This window comes from Pseudopipra pipra, chromosome 2, assembly GCF_036250125.1.
Source record: "Pseudopipra pipra isolate bDixPip1 chromosome 2, bDixPip1.hap1, whole genome shotgun sequence".
Taxonomy (NCBI): Eukaryota; Metazoa; Chordata; class Aves; order Passeriformes; family Pipridae; genus Pseudopipra; species Pseudopipra pipra.
In genome coordinates this window covers 15,797,915-15,821,638 of record NC_087550.1, presented here as the reverse complement: position 1 = coordinate 15,821,638, position 23,724 = coordinate 15,797,915, and the positions used below count along the sequence as shown (strand labels likewise).

The window sequence follows — 23,724 nt, the reverse complement described above, 5'->3', positions numbered from 1 at the left end:
TCCTCATCACAAGGTATATGAAGTAGAATTTCCACTATTACTTACTTTTACAAAGTGTATTTTTGCCAGAACTTTTGCCAGTTATGTCCTTTTCAGAAACTCGAGAAAAAAGATAGGTGCTTCCTCACTCCTCATCATGTCTCTAATATTTTACACTACAACAACCTTTGAATGCCAGGGTACTTCTAAGTATCTTCATCTCTTGAGAGTTAGCATTGTCACACCTTGTTTGCATTAAAAAGGTCGGCATAGTCCAGATAAGGCTGGGGTAAATCAGGGTCAACAAATGGAACAGGTTTAGCAAAACAGAGAGTTTTTGGTAGTAAGAGGTAATGCAGAAAGCATTTTTGGCTAATTTGGCTAATGGGCCTTGGTCTTTAGAGGAACAAAATAACAGTTGCAGTAAGTATGTGTTCTGAAAGGAAAACCCAAGTTATTGAGAAATTAAGTATTTGGTTTGTTTAAATTCACTGCCATAGCTTGAAATTCTATTCCATTTTGTGTAAATAGTGGAGGTTTTTATAGATAGGCTTTTCTCACCCACGATCCAACTGAAGAACACTGGTATAGATTCCAAAATGAGGTAAATTGTGGTAAGTTATTTTGGCCAAGGATAAGTGAAGCTTGCCCAGACCACATATCCCTTTCATGAAGTGTAAAAGAGGTTACACTGAATAAATAGTTCTGCATGTCAACAAGTGAGGTTTCCAGTGGTGAAAAAATAGCTATCAGTAGATACCTACAACATAAATGGGAATTTTCATGTTTAGAGTATGCCAGACAAATCCTGACCACTGCAGTAGATCTTAAAACACATATACAATTCTGTATGTTTTTGTAATTTTTTCTTCCTGGTATTTATGTATTTTTTTAATTAATGGATAGCCCTCTTCAAACTAATTCCATAAGCAGCTGAGTATCATTCCTTATAAGGAGACTGGTCCAGGTTTACCACCAGCATTAGTTTTGACATGCAGCTTATATTTTCCCTTTGGTCTGTTAGGGTTTTTTTCTTTCCCTTTTGTTTTGATTTTTTTCCCTTTTTTTTTTTTTTTTAAGTGCCTCATTGGCTACAAGTCTGTGTTTTTTGGTTTTTCTGACATCCCTTTAGAAGCTTTACCATTTCTGACATTCTGTCTCAGAACTCAAATGACAACTTTGCTTACTTTGCTCACTCCTTAAATCACAAACTGATAGTGTGGAACGTGTCCCGTCGTCGCATAAAGGAAACCAGGATGAAAGGCCAAGGGGACCCGAGTAAAACTCACTTACAAGCTCAGATGGGAGATAGGCAGCTCGACACCCTGTGTGCTGCTGGGTGGGAACACAGTGGCAGCAGTATGACCTTGTGCAGAACCTGCTGTCATCTCACAGAGCTTCCCCGTTCACATCAGCTTCCTTTGAGTGAGGTTTGCTGTCATCGTTGTTCTGCCTTACCTGACAGATTTGCAGCTTTGCAGAGAAGAGTAGGAAATGAGTAGTAACAGGTTGGATCGCTCTTTTAGGTAACTGTTTGCTGGACCAACCGAGGAAACACATCGTGGGCCCCGAGGAGCTGCCGGGACAAACGTACGACGCCATTCGTCAGTGCAAGCTGGCGTTCGGGCCCGAGTACACCGTGTGTCCCGGGATGGACGTGTGCTCTCGCCTCTGGTGTGCCGTGGTGCGCCAAGGGCAGATGGTCTGTCTGACTAAGAAGCTCCCTGCTGTCGAGGGAACACCGTGTGGAAAAGGAAGGATCTGCCTCCAAGGAAAATGTGTTGACAAAACCAAGAAGAAATACTACTCAGTAAGTTACCGGCTGTGACCCTAGGGGATTTTAAAAGGTGTGATCCTCAAATTGCTGATTTTTGTGAAAGTGAAAGGAACTTTCTGGAAGTCAGATTGAAAGCTGCCTTATTTTTTTAGCGTGTAATTGGATTGTTATTGGTGAGGGATATAGGAAAAATGCTGCTGAGGTTCAGGAAGCATGTTTTCTTCTTGAAGTATGAAAACCTTCATTCCTGGAAAACTGGGAGCATCCTTTCAGAGTAGATGATATGCCCATTCAGTAAATCAGTTATCAGGACATAGCTCTCTGGGCTTCTTGGCCATGGAATGCAAGATAAATTAAATATGTAAATTTAATTTACATCCCTCATCTGAAAGGCCCCAGGACCCTAATTGCAGTGAAGGAAAAGGTTGATGAAGTTAATACAAAATATAATTTCTGGAGGAGAGAAGTTTGTACCTCCAGTGACAGAATCTCCTATGTCCACTGTGCATCTGAAAGCTCATGAGAACTGTCAGTTCAGATACTTCTAAATTTACTGGGTAAGAGAGTAGCCCCACAGAAGAGGTGTGGACTTGCAGAGCTTTGTGAAAATATTTGCAAACTATGAGAACCATTCAAATCAAGCTACAGCCCTTATAACACCCTGTTTTACAGATTTATAGACTTCTACATGCTATTGCAATACTGTTTCTAGATAGCCAGTTTAGCAGAGTTGACAACTCCATCTCTTGCCAGTAATTCAAAGCAATGCCTACACATCACAATAATTGGATTTAATTAATCATAGATTAGCTTTATGAACATATTCTGGGAGCCAGACCCCTTGAAGCCAGTTTAAAGGGCCCTTTTGGTAGGAAAAGCAAAATAAAAGAGAGCAGCACATGAGACTTTGGGCGTTCTTTCTGGTGCATCGGTGTCTTCCGTGGAACAGTGTGAAGGCAGCTGTGTGGAGCAAGGCCTAGTATTGCCTTTGCCAAATGAGATGTTGTCAATGTACAGATAAAAGACAGAAATTAACTCTGCTGGGAGAAAGAAGGCTCCTGATTAAAATGATCAAAGAATTGCTTTCAATGAGGAAAATTTTAGCAGCGACTTTGAGATGTCACAACTTCATCCGCACTTGGATGATGAACTTACCTGCTACTGTTTCTTACGTTCCAGGCTTCAAGCCATGGTAACTGGGGCTCCTGGGGGCCTTGGGGACAGTGCTCCCGGACCTGTGGTGGAGGAGTTCAGTTTGCTTATCGCCACTGCAACAACCCAGCTCCCAGAAACAACGGGCGGTACTGCACGGGCAAGAGGGCCATCTACCGCTCCTGCAACGTCGCTCCCTGCCCCGCCAACGGTGAGTGCCTTCGTGTTCCAGCCTGTCTGTTCATAGACAGTAAATACTGAATATCTGCTGTAGAAGGACACAGCAAAGGTCCACTGTAGTTTCCTCAAAATGTACTTACTAAAGCAAGACATTAATCATTGATACGGTATCGTAATTTTTTCACCCACGCTCTCCCCAGACGCCATAGAGAAAGGACACGTGAATGAAAAAAGATTTTCAGTCCTGGAAAATGAAATGTAATGCAAATTTTAGGCCTTTAATGCTTATTATGCCATAGGAACATTTCCAAGCTAAAACAGTTGAAGGACTGGAGGGCCAGTTTTAAGTAGAGAAGTGATGAGATGTATCTTAAAAATTATGTAAAGAAGAAATTGAAATAATAGATGGACATAATGATATTTGCAGTGTAGTCTGAAATAGCCACTAATGATGTGAATAATTCTGCAGCTAAGTCTTTTCGACAAGAGCAGTGTGAAGCAAGGAATGGCTATCAGTCTGATGCAAAGGGTGTCAAGACATTTGTTGAATGGGTCCCCAAGTATGCTGGAGTACTTCCCGGAGATGTCTGCAAGCTCACCTGCCGAGCCAAGGGAACCGGCTATTATGTGGTGTTTTCTCAGAAGGTAATGGCAACTCCAGTCATGATTTCATGCTCCAGTGCAGAAGTGGCCTGTATCTAAAAATCTTTCCCTTCAACCAGGGAAAAGAAGTTAATCCTATGATTCAGAGATTTCACTGTGTGATTAGATTTAATGGTTTGATCCACTGGTTATACATTAGGACCAGAACTGGCCTCTAAAATGAGATGGGTTTTTCCACATCTCAGTATGTGAATTCATGAAAAATATGAGCCTCTTAGTGCTCTCTGCACTAGTTTGTTCTCAGAAGGGGCTAAAGGGGTTTCTGCCTGGAGTTTTCCATTATTCTGGAATTTTAACCCTGAATTAGGTTTAGGGAGTCCAGAGTAAATCTTACAGAGCCAATTAACCTAGCCAAGTAGTATAGATGTGACTTGTGGTCAGTTTGTTCTATCAGATGCCACTCAAACTGAAAGTTACCTGTCGCTGCTTTCAGCGCTTTACTAAATTGTTTTTGTGCTGGGGATGTTAGAGAAACTCAGTCTGGTCTGTCGGGCTCTCTGTTCTGAGTAGGTGACATACATAAGTAACTGTGTCGTGCCGGTTGGATCCAAAAAAGTCGGTCTTTTCTGTGGCAGTTTTAACTGAGGCTCATTTATTTGATTGCCCAGGTAACTGATGGTACTGAATGTCGACCGTACAGCAACTCAGTCTGTGTCCGAGGAAAATGCATCCGGACTGGTTGTGATGGCATCATCGGCTCAAAGCTCCAGTATGACAAATGTGGGGTGTGTGGAGGAGACAACTCCAGCTGCACAAAAGTCATGGGCACCTTTACCAAAAAGAGGTATTGCTCTCAAGTATTGCTAAATGTATCTTGTGCAAATAATAACTTTGCTAATGTGCTGCTTTCTGTATGTCTCTCAATGCAATTTGCTTTCATATGAAGATTGGGGAAAAAAGTACATTGCCTGTGCTATACTGCACTTTCCAGATGTGTACAGCTGGCTCTTAGCATTACCCTGAAACTAGCAGATCATCAACTGGCAAAACACTGTACCAAGTTCATTTCTGATACAAAGTGCCAGTGATGCAGGTGAGCACCCCATTAATGGGAAGCCTGCCTAGAATAAGGCATAGCAAGTCATCCTACTTGCTAATCTTGCTGTGTCAGGTGGACTGTGGTTCCTAGAGGACAGAGAAAAAGGAAGAGAAGAATGAATCAGAAAATTTTTGGGATCAGAATTATCTCCATATCTGAAATTTTGCATTTCCCAGGTGTTGTTGCATTAGCAAGTTATGCCCCGAGAAGGTTTTTTCATCTCATCTATTCTGAATGCCAGTGAGAGCATTCCACGTGATTTTGTGACACACATTCCATGTATAACTAATGGAGAGAAGCAGACAGCTGTAAACATCTTACTTAATAGCTGAGAGGGATTATACCCCGAAATCACCTTTTCAGCTGCTGAGTATGTGTGGAGTTTAGATAACTAGATGAGATACCAGAAGTAAACATTGGCTTAAGTGTGACTATATCCCTTCATGTCCATTGGCATAATATCAATCTCCAGATGGATTTTTGTAAGTCAAAATATTTATAACAGTTATCCATTTTTTTCTGTCAGAGTTCACCTTTTAACTGTAATAAAACTTAACACGTTAAGTAAAATAAAAGGAACCGCCCTCGTGGTTTTCCCTCACCACGTTGAGGGGGCAGAGATACCAATATCAAGTAAGTCTCCTTTATGTCTGGGCTCATTTTCCTCCCTCTCCAATTCCTAAGATTCATAGAAAAATGAGGATTTTAAATTATCATTCATATAGCTTCCAGGGTCTAAGAGGATTGCTGTAGAGATCCAAAGGTAGGAACTTTTAGTTGACAATTACCACTCAGAATCAGTGACTGCATCAGTGTAACATCTTTATATATAAACTTGATTTTGTTTTATATCTTCCAAATTCTTACATAGCATATTGAAAGCTACCAGAAGTTGAAATATGACTCCTGAAATGACCTTTTATTTCTATGCATTTCAACATAGAGATTAATAGCAGTCAAAAATGGCTTTGAGACTGAATTTATTCTAAAAATAAACATAACTAATCTTCTTCCTGCTAAACCAATGATTGCTCACCTAACAGTGCCAAAACACCTCTGCCAAAAGGAATGGCTTTCCATACAAATTAGCAACTATATAAACTAAATCTTTTCCAGTTTGTAAATATTGAAATGCCTGGGATGTCTGAATGAAGACAGTGGGAGATTCACTTCATATGATTCAGTAATAATCCTTATGCTGGGATCCAGCCTCCAGCAGAAGTGTTAAAGGGACTCCATGAATTTCAGTGAGGCCAGATTTGTAGAAGTGATACACTTGGAAATGGAGAGGTTTATTATAATTATTCCTGTGAAGTTCCCATCTTACACCTCAAATCACACCTCTAAGTGACATGAGACTGGCCAGAGGGTAAAATATAAATTCAGCCTCAATGCATTTTAAAACGTTGCCCCTTTTGGAAAGTCATAATCAACCAGTCACAAGTATCTTCTAACTGGATTTTGATTGGATTTTGGACTGACGAGGATTTATTTTTACTGGAAATGTTGTTTGAGACGATTCTTTTATGTGAGTAATTGACTTTAAAATAAACCCCTCATTAAAATCATGAAATCTTAATTGTCTGTAAACAGTTTTTACAGCTGTGTATGAAAAGGCAATGGCTGTAGTAGAATTGTCTTTCCTCCACTGAAAAAATGGCAGCTCATGTGTTGCTGTCCATTATAATCAAACTGTAGCAATCTGTACATTAAGTGTACAGCAAAACTTAAATGCACAAGTATTTCCCATTGCAGACAATTGCTGTAACAACATTTGTTTGTACTTTTTTTCTTTCAAAGCAGGCAAAACATAATCTTCTGGGAAACTTGCTTCCTGAGAACTTTCTTTAAAAAGCTCTAAAGCCAAATTATAAGAAGTTGGGAAAGAGGAGAATTAATCCTGCACATATTTCTTTGTGCACATGAAGTGTTACAGTTCTTTATGCAGACGACTTGAATTCTCCAGTACTGCTTTTAGTTTTTGAACAAATGATTTTGTAACCTTAATGACATGTTTTAACAGACTTATTCTGGCAACTGTTACGTAAAAATATTTGTGCAGTGCTGTAGAGCAGAGTCCCCTGCCTGGGTTTCGCACCATATCCCTTCAGCTTTATGGAGGTGCTAAATCACTAGAGTTTTAGTCATTGTCCCATAACTGCTGGAAATAGCAGGGAAATAGCACAAGCATTTCATGTGTAGTATGTGCTATCTCTACTTGTGCAGCCAGAAATTCTCAAAATTAGCAATCTGTTCTTTGAACAATCCCAAAGGACACCCCTTCACTTTTATATATTTTTAATGTATTTTCTCATTAAACCTTTCAGATATAGGACACTTGCAGTATGGTTTTGTCACGGATTTAGAAATGAAAATACGTGTCTCCAAAGTCCAGCTGGTAGCTTATAGCTATGTATAGTCTTTACATTTTTTTCTATGTATCAGTAAAGTTAAAATAACATGCTTGAGATAGTGACAAATTCCAGCACACTTGCACGTTTTGAATGCTTGTCACTTTCGGTAAAAGAGTTTAATACCTTTTTCTAAATCTGAGTTCAGATATTCCATAAGTAGCAACAGGGAGAACTCTGTGATGATACAAATGAAACATTTGGGTGCCCCTCTTATTAGACAATTAATCTTTGGGTTTATGAGTTTCAGAGTAAACAAATTTTTTCTCAGTGATCAAGATTATTTTTAAATGTTCCTGAGGTACCTCTACCCAGCTGTTTCTCTGCTCATGCTTTCCTTAATCATCATTTTAGCAAAGACAGCAAGAAACAGCTGTAACCAATGCATATCTCATTATCTTTTCCTTGGCAGGAGACGCATGCATCATATTTCGTATCTCCCACCCTTTGGTGAAATATATGAGCTATCTGTTATTTTTCATTCCTCTTGTATCTGACTTACATAAAATTGTTACTAAAGCTAAAGATTAAGCAATCTGAAAGAAGTGCAATAGAAATTTCTTCAAGAACATAAAGAACAACACAGTAGACCAGCAGTGGAACCTGGTCAAATTAATCTAAGATGAGTCTCAATACAGCTGGATTCAGGGCCTGAACTGAATGAAGCGAGATGTGTCATACCAATGACTTCGTGAGGCATTGCAGTAAGACTTGAGGCTTATTTCATGCTAGCTACTGAATGCTCTTCTTTCTCTCCCTGCATTCAGCAAGGGCTACACAGACGTAGTGAGGATCCCCGAAGGGGCAACCCACATCAAAGTTCGGCAGTTCAAGACTAAGGACCAGAGCAGGTTCACTGCCTACCTGGCCCTGAAGAAGAAAAACGGTGAGTACCTTGTCAATGGGAAATACATGATCTCTACTTCAGAAACAATCATTGACATCAACGGGACTGTCATGAACTACAGCGGATGGAGCCACAGAGACGATTTTTTGCACGCGATGGGACACTCTGCCACGAAGGAGATTCTGATTGTGCAGATACTGGCGACCGATCCAACGCAGCCCGTGGACGTCCGCTACAGTTTCTTCGTGCCAAAGAAACCCGGGCAAATGACTAACTCTGTCACCAGCAAAGTGACTCCGCAGCTCACGCAACCCCGCTGGGTTACGGGGCCGTGGCTCTCCTGTTCTCGAACGTGTGACACGGGATGGCACACCAGGACTGTCCAGTGCAAAGACGGGCATGGAAAACTAGCTAAGGGTTGTCTTCTCTCTCAGAGACCGTCAGCATTTAAACAGTGCTTGTTGAAAAAGTGTTAACCTGTGGTCGTGATCTTCTTTAAAAGAGGTTTGATTAAGCCATTGTTGACATACTGGTATTAGGTCTGCCCAGACAGAGCGAAGCAAAGGCTTCAATGTACTTACATACAGTCTCAAATTATGGGCAGAATCTGCCTATTTGGACCAAATGAAGATGTGCACTGCTTTAAGTAATAGTAGGGTGATCTTAATATGTCAAAAAAACTAAGCATTAAAGTTGTTACAAGCCCTCTGTGTCTGCAAAAATGTAAACTAAAATAATGCAAAAGAAGAAGAACTAGTGAATGGAGGAGCCTGGGATATTTAAAGGTTACAGAATCATCTCCCCTTTTTCACCTACCTCTAATACAGTATGTCCTTAGAAAATGCCACATGTACCCATGATCCCACAGTAGCTTATTTTATACTGTTTTGTAAATATCTTTCATTCAGTATGTCACTTTATATGACATGGTTCTATTAAGAAATGAAAAGACAAACTACATAAGCAAAGTGATTGACCAAAGTATATCTGTAGCCCTTTTGGACTTGGTCCGTTCTTCAAAAAGGGCCACAGATGTTTTACTGGAAAATGAAGAGCTTGCTGCTGGTTTTAAAAAGTAATACCTTTTGGTTTTGACAAAAGGAAATACATTTTCATGCTAGAATTTCCTGACAGTATATATCATTATTCTATGACAAGTACTGTGTATCCACCAAGAAATTCTCAGAAGGAGCGGTGCAGCAGCTTGCAGACCAGAACACCCCACGTGTACATTGCTCAAATACCAGGACCATCAGCAGCTCCTCACCATGTGTGTGTCAGGCATGCACAGAAGGAGGATTTGGCTGCTAGGAGGAATTTGTGTACACTGTGCTTGTAAACCTTTCACTTAGTTCCAGCTGTGCCACAGCTTGGGGTCCTTGTTGTCAGTTAACAATAGCTGCTAGCTGCTTCTTTCCATGAAACAAAGGCATACTGTATTTTGTAGAAACTAGTTAGAGAACCAAAAATTACAGGTAAGATAATCAAGTGTCTTCTAACTCAGATATTCTGAGGCTGTGTTCAGCTGCTTTCTCTGTTATTTTCTCTATGGCTTCCACCTTGAATCTAACAATGTGTAATGTACCTACATCTTTTCAAGAGGCTATAAAGGTCAAAAAAACACAGCAAGCAGTTAATATTTTATCACTGTTTTGTCCATCATGTCTAACTCTGGTATTCATCTTACCAGCAAAAGTTTGTAACTGTTTGTCTTTTTTGATTGTTTTGTGTGTCTTTTGGGGTTTTTTAAATCTATAGAAGGCATTCATGTTTTGTATATCTACCACATTTGGGAGGAAGAGGGGTCACTAGGAAGTCAAACCACATCAGGATGTGGAGGACTTGTCCAATATCAATAAGACTGTTTCCACAGTACAGGCAGTAGCTGGTAATAGTTTTCATTGGCAGCAGTTCCTGAATCCCATTATTGTCTGGTAGAAGTTCTGTTACTGAGGATGGACATTTCACCTTATGCAGGTGAAGGCCTGATAGCAATCCTGTTAAAATTGCTTCCTCTTATATCAGCAGGCTTTGAATTAAGCCCTGAGATAACAGGTAGTGAAAGAAACAGTTAAAAAACACTGATGGAATTAGAATCCCATCTGTCTTTTATGCCTTTGTTCATCCACACAGGAGAGTCCAGGATCACAGGAGGATTTTCAGACAAGCCTCACAGCTGTGAGTCAGTGGTCCTCGAGCACCTCAGGCTTTTCTGAAAATCCCATGAAATCAGGAGGGAAAACTTGTTGGAGTGTGTAGCAAGAAGGGCAAGTCTGACTCCAGGCTGACACAAACATGTTTTTGCAACTGTGGCATGTTTGTATGAACTCTTAGAAATCATGTGATGATTTCAAAACAGCATAGAGTTGCTACATCCACAACTGTGAAACCTGGAGAAGTATCTATTTTTGTACCTTGTTCTAAATAAACAGTAACAGGGGCAGGGCCTCCTCCTCTGTTAAATGGATCACCAACAAATGTTACTAATCATCTTCAGCTTTCAAAACCGGTGTGGCCTTCTGTTTAGGAGTAGTCCCTATGCAAAATTGTGGGTCTTGAGGAAAACTCCCCATTTAATCTTGATCCCACCCTAAGAACTGGGAGGCTCTGAATATTTGCAGAGAGCCTTCTCTGCCTGTTAAAATAAGATCGCTTTGAAATGCCTTATTTTCCTTTCAGGTAATCAAATTTCTATACTTATCTATATATTACCCATGTTCTAGAACCTCTCGAAAAAGTCAATAACAAATAGAAACCATCATGAGAGGAAAAATCAGGAGATTTAATGTGTCTCAGCACAGACTTAACATTTGTCTCAGCATACAGCTGCTGCATTAAGTGGTATTTGTTTTTCCTGCGTTTTTTCATAATAGACACAGAATGTACAAGTATTTGTGTTTTCATGATGGTTATAATTTATTATATATTCAAAAGGATGAGTAAAGCTTTTGGATGCTGTTTAGGCTCCAGAAGAGTAATACCATACGCGGGTATAAATTTAAAGCTTCCTTAGATCAAGAGTATCTTTTCCACTGAAAGAGTTTATTTATATAAATATAAATAAGTATGAGAACAAACCACTATAGTGACTTTACCCTTTTCACCAGTGTAGCAATGAAGCATAGTATCATGAGCAAAGAGCAGTTGCCCTTCTATGGTGAGAGGGCAAAGGGGACAGACCAAGGCAGGACCCTAAAAGTGTAAGATAAACTAGGTCAGCCTGCTGTAGTTAACACAGCCTGCTGTAGTTAACTGTTACTTTTTTAGGTGTTCTTGGTAGTCAGATTCCAATTCCAAACCTTCCTTCTGTCAGTCATGGCTGTCTCATGTAACTGATGAATGAAGAATTGGTGGAAGGTATCTGAGTTTGTCATGTCCACATCTGTTCCCAACTAAATTCTGTGTCACTCGCTCTGTTACATCATTGTTTACATCGCTACCCAGTGTTGCCAAGCTGGAGTCATAAAATGCACCTAGGGGATAGAAACCCAGAGTTTTGCTCTTGGCATATTAAGGAACAGTCCTCAGTTAAATTCACACTGACTTTGGGACACACTTAGGGTGCCCTTAGGTGAATTTGGACCTCTAAGCTTTGGTGGGTTTTACAGCATCTGCTTTTCAAATAAGAGATTCTCATTAGGAAAAAGCCTGTCAACTTTGGTTTGACTGTATACAAGAAATTAAATTTAGCTGCCCTCCTGTGGAAACAGTTTTATCACAAGGGGGAGAGGGAATAATCTTGTGGAATAATAACAGCTGTTTAAAAAAAGAAAAGGGCAACACAGCACTGAAAAAAATAAAGTAATTTATTGTTTTTACAACTGGTATGTGAATGGATGTAATGAATTTATTTATTCTTATTTAACAAAATACCAATTGTGCAAATTCTATATTTAAAATGTTTTGCTATCATCTCTGTCTCTCACTTTCTCGCTCTCTTTTAATTTATGCTTCAGATTTGTGTTGAAAGTATGCCTTGTGAGTTTACATAATATATGGCACTGGTTATTTTTTTTTGTATGATTTTATTTAGAAAACTTTTTTCATGAAACAGGAGTATATGTGTATACATGTGTGCACACTGTATAGATGTATATTCTCTTTCTGCTACCATCTTTTACTTAGAGTAGGTTCTGGATTTGTAATTTTGTGACACCTTGTGCTCAAAGCTCCCTGTTACACTTACACTTCAAAAATCTCTCAACTAGAGAGTCATAAAGGTCTGTGGACTGAAAAAAACCCCATAATGGCTCCTGAAGAAGTCAGACAACAGATTTGCTTCGCTTAGACTTGTGCAATTCGTGCTGCACACCTCAGACTGACCACTGAGGCTGGTGCTTCCATTGAAGCAGGCACAGACTTTTAGTAACTGGGAGTCCTCTATATGTGAATGAAGTTCCTGAGTTGCCAGGGTGGCAAGTGAGTCTTCTCTCATGCAGCTTCTTACATTAAAGTGAAAACACTAAAGAGAAACTCTTGGGTACCTCTTTAAGAAATAGCTCAAACAATGTATGATTTGGTTTATGAAGCCTGAACCATTATAGAAGGTACTTTTCCAGTGTTTTCACTGTTATATATGTATAAACATATATATGTATATACATATATATATGTATATATACATATATATATGTATATTTATATATACATATATAAATATGTATATATGGCTATAAAAGTCAAAAGCCCAGTTTGGAATGCTTTTCAATATTTTACTTCATTGTATTCTAGCTCTTTGCACCACATCAGGAAAAGTTAGATACAAAAAAAGCTAGTAAAGCTAGTAAAGCATGTTTCCATGAAAATAACCATATCTGTTTTACTTCCACTTTTCCTCCAGTTCAACTACTGCAGAACTCAAGGGAACTAGTATCAGGTCCAGTGTTAGGGGAAAATGTGATACAGACAAACGTACAGCTTTTCTGCAGTTTATTTAACAATACAAGTGACTCCTGTAGCCACTTCACTGTAAAGGCAGTACTACAGATTGCTTATAAGCAATTTCAAGCTGTTGAAAGTCCCCTTGCCTACCAGTGCCCACATTCACCTAAGTTAAATTCCAGCTCAGCCTCTCTGCACAGCCCTTGCTGCCACCCAGGCACTACCAAGGACCCAGTGCCAGCCACAAGGCTTTAAATGAATTAGTGGTGGCCGGTGGGTGATGCTGCCTCACTCAAGGCACAATCCAAAATGCCATGGAGTGGCTACTAGCCAGGTCCTTGATGATCTTCAGGGCAGGCTTTAAATAGGATTTCTAGGGATGGCTCATTAACAATTGTGGGCTTTCAGCAATATGTTTAGGTGAATGTTTTTCCTCATGCCAGTGAATGCCATGGTGTTCTTTGTCACTGAGGGAGATGGAGCCTATGACAAGAGGCAAAATTGGATTCTCTGAGCATGGGCTGCAATTTTTCAGGAAAAAAGTTGCTTGGTTTGGAGGGGTTTGTTCCTTTTTTTAATTAAGTGATTGATTTTTATAGAGCTGCCAGAGTGCATCATTGCATTCATACTTGATATTTGCAACATTTTCGAGAGGGTGTTTTCTGTGGGTACGCTGATACTAACTTGTATGGTAAAGCTATTTCAACATCCTTGCTTTAAATAACATTGCAAATGCAGGTATTTCTGGTTTATCAGGTGTACCAGTAATGACTCAATGTAAGGGAAACTAGGTCCTCAGCCGGGACCCCAGAAGGTGGCTTTGAGCCTTAGAAGATTTTATCACAAGTGCAAATTTTCAGTGACAGAGTGCAAAATTTGAAATGCCCAAACGCAGGTGAGTGGTGTAGGAGCTTCTCTCCAGACACATCACACCAAGCACCCCAGTACCACCCCGCTGCTCTGCACACTGCAGACTTTTACACGTCGAAGACAAAACCCACAGCGTCGTTCGCTCTGGATGTTGTCTGTGGGGGCTCATGGTCACTGTAAGGACAGTAAAATCATCTCCACACACATCAGCCTGGCTTGGTCCGTGTTGAAACTCATACATGGGCACATGTAGAGCTTCCCCGTGGCTAAATGCAAAGTGCATAGTTTTTGTGTGTGCATGTGTATGCTTGTGTATATATAAACATGTACATGTACATACATACAGAAGCAAGTTTTCGGGGTCTCCATTACTCCCACTCACAGGGGAGAAAAGTTACACTGGGTTTAGTTATATCTGTGTAAATTTAGAGTAACTTCATTACATCATTTGGCTTTGCAGGAGGTGCTTCAGACTTATACCACTGTAAGTGACAGCATAACTTTAATTTATAGTAACTGGTTTACACTATTTATCATATGAACTGTGAAATCTTCAAATAGTTTATCATATGAAACATAGTGACAGTCAAGCATAAGTGCATTGTTAAAATCCCACCAGATACAGGAAATAATACGCTGAATTCAAGTTGGAGACAGAGTGTATACTCCTGTACAGCAATAAACCCCTTTAACCTCTATAGCCAGGTCATCTGCCCAGCACCAGATAAGATAAAATGAACGAGGTATTGTAGGAAGGACTAAGGGGAAAGCACAATGTTTGGTTTTGCTTAGTTTACTTCACGTGCCTCTTTATACACTGTTGGTGTCAGCATATTCTGGGACGTGTCACTTTGTGCATTACAGATAACTTGGCTGAAATACCAGTACCCTTTGTAAAAACAAGATGTGTCACAAAACTCTTTTTTCATCCTAGTATGTGTCCAACCGAAGAGTTAACATTTTTAGAGCACTACTATGTCAGCCAGTTTACATCCTAAAAATATGTTATGCAAAATAAAGATTCATTTGAACTGAATTGTACAAGGTCTACACTGTACTATGACACATTGAAGGCCAATATTTTGTTTTGTGAACTATTACATATGTATAATTTACCAGTTGTAATCTTGAAACATTTGATTCTGTGATTTCAGTAAAAGTAATAAATACAAACTGTATCATAGGTCCAAAATATTTGTTTATATGGTATATTCAGGGCAACTGTTTGCTGTTTGTGCCCCACTACAGACAGAAGAGCATAAAGAGTTGATTTCTACATTAAGGCATAAATATCCTTTCTCTAGGTAAACACTGCACTTAAGTTGTGGTTGGGTGGAGTTCCAGCAAAGTGTTTGAAGGAGTCAAGACACATAACAGGAAAGTGCAGAAGGGGGCATTCGGTGCCCTTCCAGAGCCTCAGACAAAGATCCCTATTACAAAGATTTACTTGTCCAATAGAACCATATTATTATACCTTATATTTCATTTTTCACGCTGATTTCTTGCTTATCCTTTCACATTGCACAACATTAAGTTGGAGTTTTTCTTGTTCCCAGAAATTATGCTTTCCAAAGAGGTGTTCTTCCCCAAAGTAAAAGCAAACTCATCGTGTCTAAATCTTACTCCATGTGCATGTCTAATTTATTGATTGCTGGTGTTTTTTATGAATTTTTGATTTTGCTTTTTATTAATTTGGAGGTTTTGCTTTTATTTTGTTTTACAAACTGTGAATGAAATTGGTTCTTATTTGCAGAAACAGTTTTATACATGCCAAGAATAGCTTTTCTTCCTAGGCTGTTCAAACAAAAAAAGCAGTGAAGCTTTACAGAGCCGTCAGTACCTATAGAGGGGCCCAAGGTCTTCAGAAAAAATTGGCTAATAAATCTGCTTGAAGAGAGCTGTTCTACTAGTGCTTGATATATGCACAGTATTTCATACTTTTAATATTACTACTGTATATAGAGAGAAATACACATATATAAAGATATTTTAGAAAATCTTGCTTATACATTTACACTAGATGGTTATAAGGCTGGTCACTGCCCATCAAGCCTACACCAGTCAACACCAGGGAAGGGTGCAGTGAAAAACCTGTGCTAGAAGGCAGTTTTGGCACTTAACCCTGCCTAAATGTTTCAGGGAAATGGATCATCTGCTACAGTCTTCAGTAAAAGTTGACTAACAGGTTTTTACCCCTCCCTGCATCTTTCCTCAGCCAGGGTCCTAGAGCAGTGCAAAACCTCCTCTAACACCTTGTCTCCTCCTGCCCACCTGCAGGTAGAAATACCAGATATGCAACCTAAGCCACAACTTTACCCTCTACTTTCATTTTGCCTCCTACAGAACTCTGCAAGTGTTACCATCTCAGAGATAAGTCAGCACCTCCTCCATATCTCTCTCTGCATGGCAAGCTGCAGTGTCACCAAGTGATTATAGCAGGTCCTATCTCCCCAAAATTCCATTTTTATTTTCCATTTTAGAGTTTGCAGTAGCTCAGAGAAAGCGATTACTGGGAACAGAAATCCATTCATATACAAATCAAATAAAGCAGACACAGCAGTATAGACTTTCTCAAATGTCCAACGCTGCCATAATCCCATTATTCTGCAGAGACTGTTCTGTATCAGGAAGATGAACTCATTCTCTCTTAATGTATTTTCCATCTCTTCATAATGTGACATTTCACCTCTTCAGAAACTATCCGTAATTACATGTGAGGAGGGAGACTTCTATTCCCAAGATTCTGAACTTGCAGACCCAAATCTCATTTTTAGGTGGGGATGCAAGATGGATTTGATCCAATTTCAGTCTTCTAGCCAAACTGATCCTTTTTTTTTAAGAAAAAAATTAGTTTTGGAAACCTCAAAATACATCCAGTAATCAAACTAGGAAATGTACAAGCCTTTCCACTGTTCCTCTCACTCTCCTTATGCTGTGCTCTGCGAAGTTTAAAGTAATAAATTCATCATACTTAGACCACTCAGCATTCTAAGCTGACCCAAGGATAGGGTTGAAGAGCAAATGTGTGGGAAAAATAATCTAAAAAAAGCCAAAGAAAAATTATTATTTTCCATGCTTGGAAGGCCAGGGCAGCAATCGCTTTGCTTTCCCTTGATCATTCTGGGGAAAAACACATCTAAATGAAAGTGCACAGACATTTTCTTAAGCAGCTGCTCAAGAAAGCTTTGTTGTAGCAATTGTGTGCAGCCTAAGGATGAGTTTATTAAAATGGCCACTTTGGCCATTGCCACCATAGTCTGACTGCTCCAAGTGCTGCTTAACAAATACAGTAAGACCGGGAAGTTGGATGAAATTCTGGAGAACACGTGCACGTAGGTATGGGAGAGAGGGGGGTGTCTCAGAAGGTGGAAGGGGTTAGAAGTGTTTTACTCTGTAACCTTTATTAGCTTTAATGCATCTTGACACAGGAAGCTCATAAGCATCTATTTATGCCTACCTGTAATTTGTGTGTGTAATTCAGTGGTGTGCCTTTGTTTTATTTCTTCCATCTATTCCACTGTCTCAGTAAACCCAAAGGACCTAAACTTGTAGAATTAAGCCAAGCCCTCCCCCATGTCCCTGACCACAGAAGGGTGCATTCTGCTAAGCAGTCTCCCTTTAGCAGCAGCACTTCCCTTAAGTCATGATGGCTGCCAGCTGGGCTCCAAAGGAACAGGAACCCCTGCCCTCGCAGCTGCCAGAAGTGGAGGGCAGGGGGCTGAACCCCACAGTGCATCTGAGAGCCCTGCCGGCATTGACTCTCACTGTGTCACAGGGTGAAACCAGCTGAACTTTCAGATCCTGCACAAGGTCAAGGACATGCCTGTCTCTGGCTCATCTGGATGCTTTGCACAGGTGTGCATCAGAAATCAATCTTTTAAATAGCGCCAACTCTGCTTGTGTCCTTTTTTCACCCTGGCACAGTTGCAGTGTTATTTTGAGAGAGTGCAGTCAAAATGGATTTTGCATTGTTTGCTCTGCAGGCACTGAGGCCCTTGCTCTCCTTTCAAGCTTTAGGCTGCTGTTGGCAGCAGGTGCTGTGCCCAGGCCCTCTGCTGATGGGAGCCAGATGTTCTCATGCCCATGGATAATTTTGCTTACCTGCTGTAAAGTTTGAAGCCCATATGCCCTGGTGAGGTTTGCGGGTGTAAATTCTGCTCTAGCCATGCCAGTAATCACATAAGGGCCATCCACATGTTAGTGCACATAAACTGTACATTTTTGAAAAAAAAAAAAAAAAAGTGCAAATTGCACTTGACTGGCACTGCAGCAGAGAGGCCCATTGCAAACCAGCCCTGTGCAGCCAAAAAACCATGGAGGCACCACAGAGAAACAGCTGCCTGGTAAAGCAGGCAGGAACCAGCACAGTGAGCACCACTACAGTCCTGTCGTGCCTGAGAGCATCAGGTAACTCACATCTTGAAATAGTTGAGAGCTGGCAGCAGGCCACCCAGGGAATTGCTCAGATGGCAGCTACCCAATGGGTTGGCAAACAAGCTTAGTTACCTAGTAAAGGTGGTCTGTAACTAAAGGGTAACAAAAATTATACTGGAAACGTTCAGAGCACTTTAAAGTGGTCAATTTAAAACAGGGCTCTGCCCACTGGAAGTGGTCCTTTGCCGAAGGCCTCACTGTGCTAGGGCTGGTTTGTCCAGAAAAAACAGTGTTAGATACATTCTGTGTGGGCTGGGAGGAATGTTTTCTCACTGATATTTATGTGGCATGCTAAGATCTGACAGCCATCCAGAGGGGTTTGGGCCAATATTTCATTTTAAATACATGCTGCACACAGCCAAATAAAGGCACATGAAATGGTATGGCTTCTGAGGGATAAACCGAATGGCAGACCCTGTATGGTAAACCAGAGGCTACGGAGATATAGGTTGTTTCAACAGGAATTTGAGCTATGAAAGGATTTAAGGGGAAATTACCAACCAGTCTGGCATTCAAATGCCAAAATACACAGTCAGACTCTTGGCTGCACAGGCACACTGTAATGCTCTTCAGCTTCACTTCAAAGGGAGAAGGGAAGTGGCAGAACTCCTCTGTGGAAACCTCAGCCTCTCCATGAATGCAGGAAATCACCATCACAACTCTGCCCGTTCGTCAGAATAAAATGAAACGGTGAAGAATTATATATGAAGAACTTTTCCTTCAGAGGAGAGGAGAAAGAACCAAAGGATTTGTTTCCCCCTCCATCAGAATGTTTATTATTTTGGGATAGATTTGTTGTGTATTTTTGGCTATTTTTTCCCCCAAAATAGTTTCTTAAGGCCGGGCAGAGACAGAGCCAGAACAAGTTGTAATGTTACTGTGGAATAGCTTTGCCTCCAAAAGATCTCTGCCTGCCTCAGCCTGGGAAGGCCTTTCCAGTGTGGCTCCAGTCTCAGGCTCCTCTTCCCCATAGTCCACACCTTCCACCCCAGGAGCCATTTCCTTTGGCCGCATTCATAATGTGTATTCAAATAATCACCTGGTTTGTTTTCAGAGCTAGTCAGATTTCTAGAAATATGTAAAAGAGGATGTTAAATACCTAGAAGACTAGGAAAAAGAAAGACATTGGCAAAAAAAAAATTAAGAGATGTAGTTACTTCTCATTTACAACTACAAAAGAAAAAAGCAGGGGAAAAACTCCAAGAAAGAACAGTATCTGTGAACAGGATCTTTTCTCTTTTGTATCTGGATCTAAGCAATAACCAGGCAGCATCCAAAAACTTTGGAAAACTCAGGGAGTTGATTTAGATCTCAGAGAACTCAATATCTTTGGGTAAGCTTTAAAATATAAAACAGAACAGCTAAAATAAGAGAATGGGGCAGCAGTAGAGGAAAAAATGCTTTACTTTTCAATTAGATACAGCAAGGAAGAAGTAGTAACTAAGAAGGGAGCCCAGATAGTCCCAGGTTTAGGATAATTTCATACAAGATTAAACTTATCAGCTAAATATAAGGAACAAAAATTTTTGATTCCAAAACAATAAATATGGATTTCCATTGGAAGCAGTACCTTAAGACTTCATAGCCCAATTATTCATGAGAATGTGGATATTGTTACTAAAATCCTGAAGACTGCAGCCCAGATGGGTTTATAATTTCAAGCCTTTTCAAAGCTTTGTTATTTTTTTAATTAGATATTCCAGGAGGTTCCTACACTTGCATGGAAGCAATTGTAGCTGCAATATGCATTAAAACCCACAAAGGTATGGAAGTGAATCAGTCATTCCAAATGTACTTCTTAATGTAACGCTGGCTTTCAAAGCAAAGGGTTAGCAGGTAAACTAGAGTTTCTTCTTTACACCTGCTCAGCAAGACGTACCATAGGAAACACACTTCAGACACCTGGGATTTAGGCATAAGCTTGATTAACAAGTGACCCAGGGCTCTTGGTGTCGTCACACAAGAGGAAGCCACTGGCTGAATGAGGTGGGAATGTGGCTGCACTTCTCCTGTGCGTGGGACCGGGACCAGGGTCCCAGCTGAAGGTGCACCATGACCGTGGGTTGCTCACTGCGAGACAGTCTCCTAGGTGCTGACCCCAGAAATTTGTCAGAATGAGGGGATAAACCTGCCTGGGAGCCAGTCTTTAAGCAAGGGCACGAGGCCAATTCACTAGTAAATAAATAGCTTGGTCATTTGGGACATGTCTCAAAGCAATACAGGAAAGTAGCTAAAGGACCACAAAAACTGCACTGGTGTCTATATGGCAATAGACTGAGGTTATTTTAGCAGTGTGAAATGTTTTCTGATTCCACCAGCACACAAAAAGTGCCAAAGTAATTTGCCAGTGACAATAATGTGTAGTGTAATGTTGAGGATGAAAAACCTTCAGCTGGGTTTCACCCAGTATAAACCATCCCTGGCTCTACTCCAGTAATATGCAGTGTTAACCACCTGTATCTGGGCTTTTTATCTGAGTAGTAGCTGTCACTTGAATAGAGATAAATATTAAATTATGTTTATACTTAAGGCAGAGTCCTTAGTGTTGACTTAAAATGTAAATTTTATTTCTAAATCATTGCAGTGAATTTGTAAATCCCCTCCTTAAAGCTTTTGAAAAACATATTATTTTTTTACTCTGCTATTTAACACCATAGTGTGATTCTAGCCAAAACCCAAAATCCCACGCAAGGCAGATTATGTTCAGTTCTCTGGCTGTCTACATATTTTCCTCTTCTATGTACCTTACAAGCTAAAGCCTGAATATAGCCCTAAAAGCATATCCTCAGCATACACTCAGGAGACCACATTCAGTATCCTGCCACCCATCATATTGAACTGATTGTTTCTACCAGGATTGTTAATAAAACCATAATTTCAAAAATGTCTCTTTACTTAAAACATTTTTTTCTAATGGTATAGTAGTTATGGCAACTGCTTCCTGCCACCTCTGCTGCCAAAAGCCACAATCCATCCATGAAAAAGAGCTCCTCCATCCAAACACATTTTTCAGTGGACAGCAGCATTCCCTGGCTGGAGCACACTCTTCCTTTCCCTTCTGGCAAACTGAAAGCCAAACAAAATCTGTAACAAATGTGAGCTAAGAGTGAGGAATTAAGTGAACTTCTTACAAATGACTTTGTATTTTTACACGTACATGCAATAGAAAAGAAATAGAAAAATCTCTCGGGGAGAGTCGAGGGGGAAAAAAAGCCAGTCAACCCCAAGGGCTGTTCAATGAAAGAAAATGTTTTCCTTTCTTAGAACACGTTTGGAATTCAAACTCTTAAAAGTCTTGGCATAATAGTAATTAAGAAATTGGTGAGTTATTTCCCCTTTTTTCTCAGTTTTATTCTACCACAGAGGTCAGTGGCAGGATTTCTTAAGTCTGGTGTATTTCCTGCCTGATGATCAAAGTTTGCTTTGTGAACCTGAAAATAAAATGTTCCTATTCTTTGCTAGTACCATAACTCTGTTTCTATGGGCAGGTCTTTCTGGTCTTGACACAAAATAATTCTTAAATTTCATGTTGGACAACATGCTAAAGCTTTTAGAAAAGCTTTACTATTACTTTTGTAGGCTATATTAATAAATATTATTTTCCTGCCGATGTGTAATTCCAGTGCAGAGTTATGTGGAGCTTGCTTGTCTTTCCCTTGCTTTGTTGCTTGTGACCTTTTACCCACTCAGAAAATAATTAGTACGTTTTCCAGCAGATAGTTGGATGATTTCATGCTCTCTTATTATGAGAAAACATTGTAACAGAGCAATGCTTTGAGCGAACAGTTCAATGTGCTGTTCCTTCAAGCCCCTGTGTAGCGAATATAAATTTACAAGAATGTCAAAAATTGAACGAATCAAGAATGAAAAGTCACTTATAAAGCAGGAATTCTCTAATATTGACTGAATTTGGAAATTTTATTAAAATGCAACACAACCATCATGATTCAAGTCACTTTGGGATTTTTGGCTGCATGTGAGAGGATAAGGCACGAGTTCCAGGTCTAATTAGGCATTGCAGGCATTGTGATCATTAATAATTTCCACCACAGTAGCTTCAGCCTACAAGATATTTTGCAAACAAATAGAAGAAACAGGGCGTAGACAGTGTAAGCACCCAAACACACAAACACACACAGAGTACACAAGCTTGAAGTCATGAAAAACAGAAGGGAAGGAAATGTAACAGCAGAGACATGGATCCAACCCAAATTTTGGGTCAATATTACTACAGTTTTGCTCCCAGGTTCAGCAACGGGACTGCATTGCCCAGTACTCTGTGTTAATGCAGTGCTCACTCACTGAAACCCTTTTTCTCCCCAAGAAGTGCCCGCCTTGCTGAGACTTTTGCCTCCAAAATGGTTGTCACTGCCTCTGTGCAAGTGATGTATTGTACAGCTGTGTTAGGCATTTTAGCTTCTTTTATCCGGTAAGTACAGCAACAGGACTTCAGGCTTTGGAAGTCCCTTCCCACTGGGCAGTTTAATGGCAGGAGTCATCAAGTAGCCCCCTGTGACTGAGCTGTGTGGGTAATGGTGGAGTTACACAAACCCTCTCCAGAGTAGTGGCAGAAAGGGAGAAAGGCTGTACAACTACAGGAATGTCTGCTCCCTGCTTTTGTCTCCAGTTCCCAACCTTGAGCTAGCATGCATTGCAGCAACAGAGAAATTAAAAGAAACAAGAAGAAAAAGCAAAGCATATACATATAATGACATGAAATAAATTGAAGTTTGTATCTCCAAGGATTTACTGATTAATTCATTGCTTGGATTTTCTCCCAAATAAATTATGCTAGGTTGATGTAAGACTAGTCTAACTAAAAGATAGCGTCGCCATTCAAAACCTAATCCTAATCAAATATCCCCAAGTTCCCCTTAACTGTGAAGTTGAGCTGCAAGATTTCAGAATTTGCCTATGCTTAGACAGGTCAAATGAAGTGGTGACAAATAGACACCAGAAGATATCCTTACCCCTGTTTCCCAGCTGAAGCAACTGGAAGACATAAAAGTCATAATTATCCTGTTTTAAGTCACACAGTGAGCAGAACCACAGCCAGGAATGTACCATGGGCTTCTAGGCTCCAAAATAGTGATATAAAACAACTGTTCCTCTGTTACCAGGATTTTTTACAGCTGCTTTCAGCATCAGGTTTACGTTCTCAGTTATTTTTTTCATTCCAGCCACCTCTTGCAGCTGCATGCACAGAAGCAGTTCCACACTGCAGACAGGAGTGCTGGCCCTGCCTACAGCAACTCTTAAAGCACCTTTAATTAGTCAACCCAGGCATCTTTGCTAATTGACAGAGAATCACAGAATCATTTAGGTTGGAAAAGACCTACAAGATTGTCGAGCCTAACCTTTGACTGACCACATGACCTTGTCAACTGAATGACAGTATTAATTGCCACATCCAGTGGATTCTTGAACACCTCCAGGGATGGTGATCCAACACCTTCCTGGTAGCTCGTTCCAATGCCTGACAACTCTTTCC

General features: G+C 40.2%; 2 protein-coding genes across 2 annotated transcripts in view; one reads left to right on the top strand and one right to left on the bottom strand.

The window, feature by feature from the left end:
• The window catches only part of LOC135407230 (uncharacterized), a 35,835-nt gene extending 34,254 nt beyond the window's left edge, over positions 1 to 1,581 (bottom strand). Inside the window, exon 1 of the mRNA XM_064642118.1 lies at positions 1,373 to 1,581. Within this exon, the coding sequence (XP_064498188.1) occupies positions 1,373 to 1,581 (209 nt within the window). The remainder of the gene's footprint in view (positions 1 to 1,372) is intronic.
• ADAMTS5 (ADAM metallopeptidase with thrombospondin type 1 motif 5) overlaps positions 1 to 12,062 on the top strand; it is a 44,375-nt gene extending 32,313 nt beyond the window's left edge. Inside the window, exons 4-8 of the mRNA XM_064644023.1 lie at positions 1,506 to 1,789; positions 2,936 to 3,119; positions 3,558 to 3,733; positions 4,360 to 4,535; positions 7,969 to 12,062. Of these exons, the coding sequence (XP_064500093.1) occupies positions 1,506 to 1,789; positions 2,936 to 3,119; positions 3,558 to 3,733; positions 4,360 to 4,535; positions 7,969 to 8,524 (1,376 nt within the window). The 3' untranslated portion in view covers positions 8,525 to 12,062. The remainder of the gene's footprint in view (positions 1 to 1,505; positions 1,790 to 2,935; positions 3,120 to 3,557; positions 3,734 to 4,359; positions 4,536 to 7,968) is intronic.
• Positions 12,063 to 23,724: the final 11,662 nt, after the last annotated feature.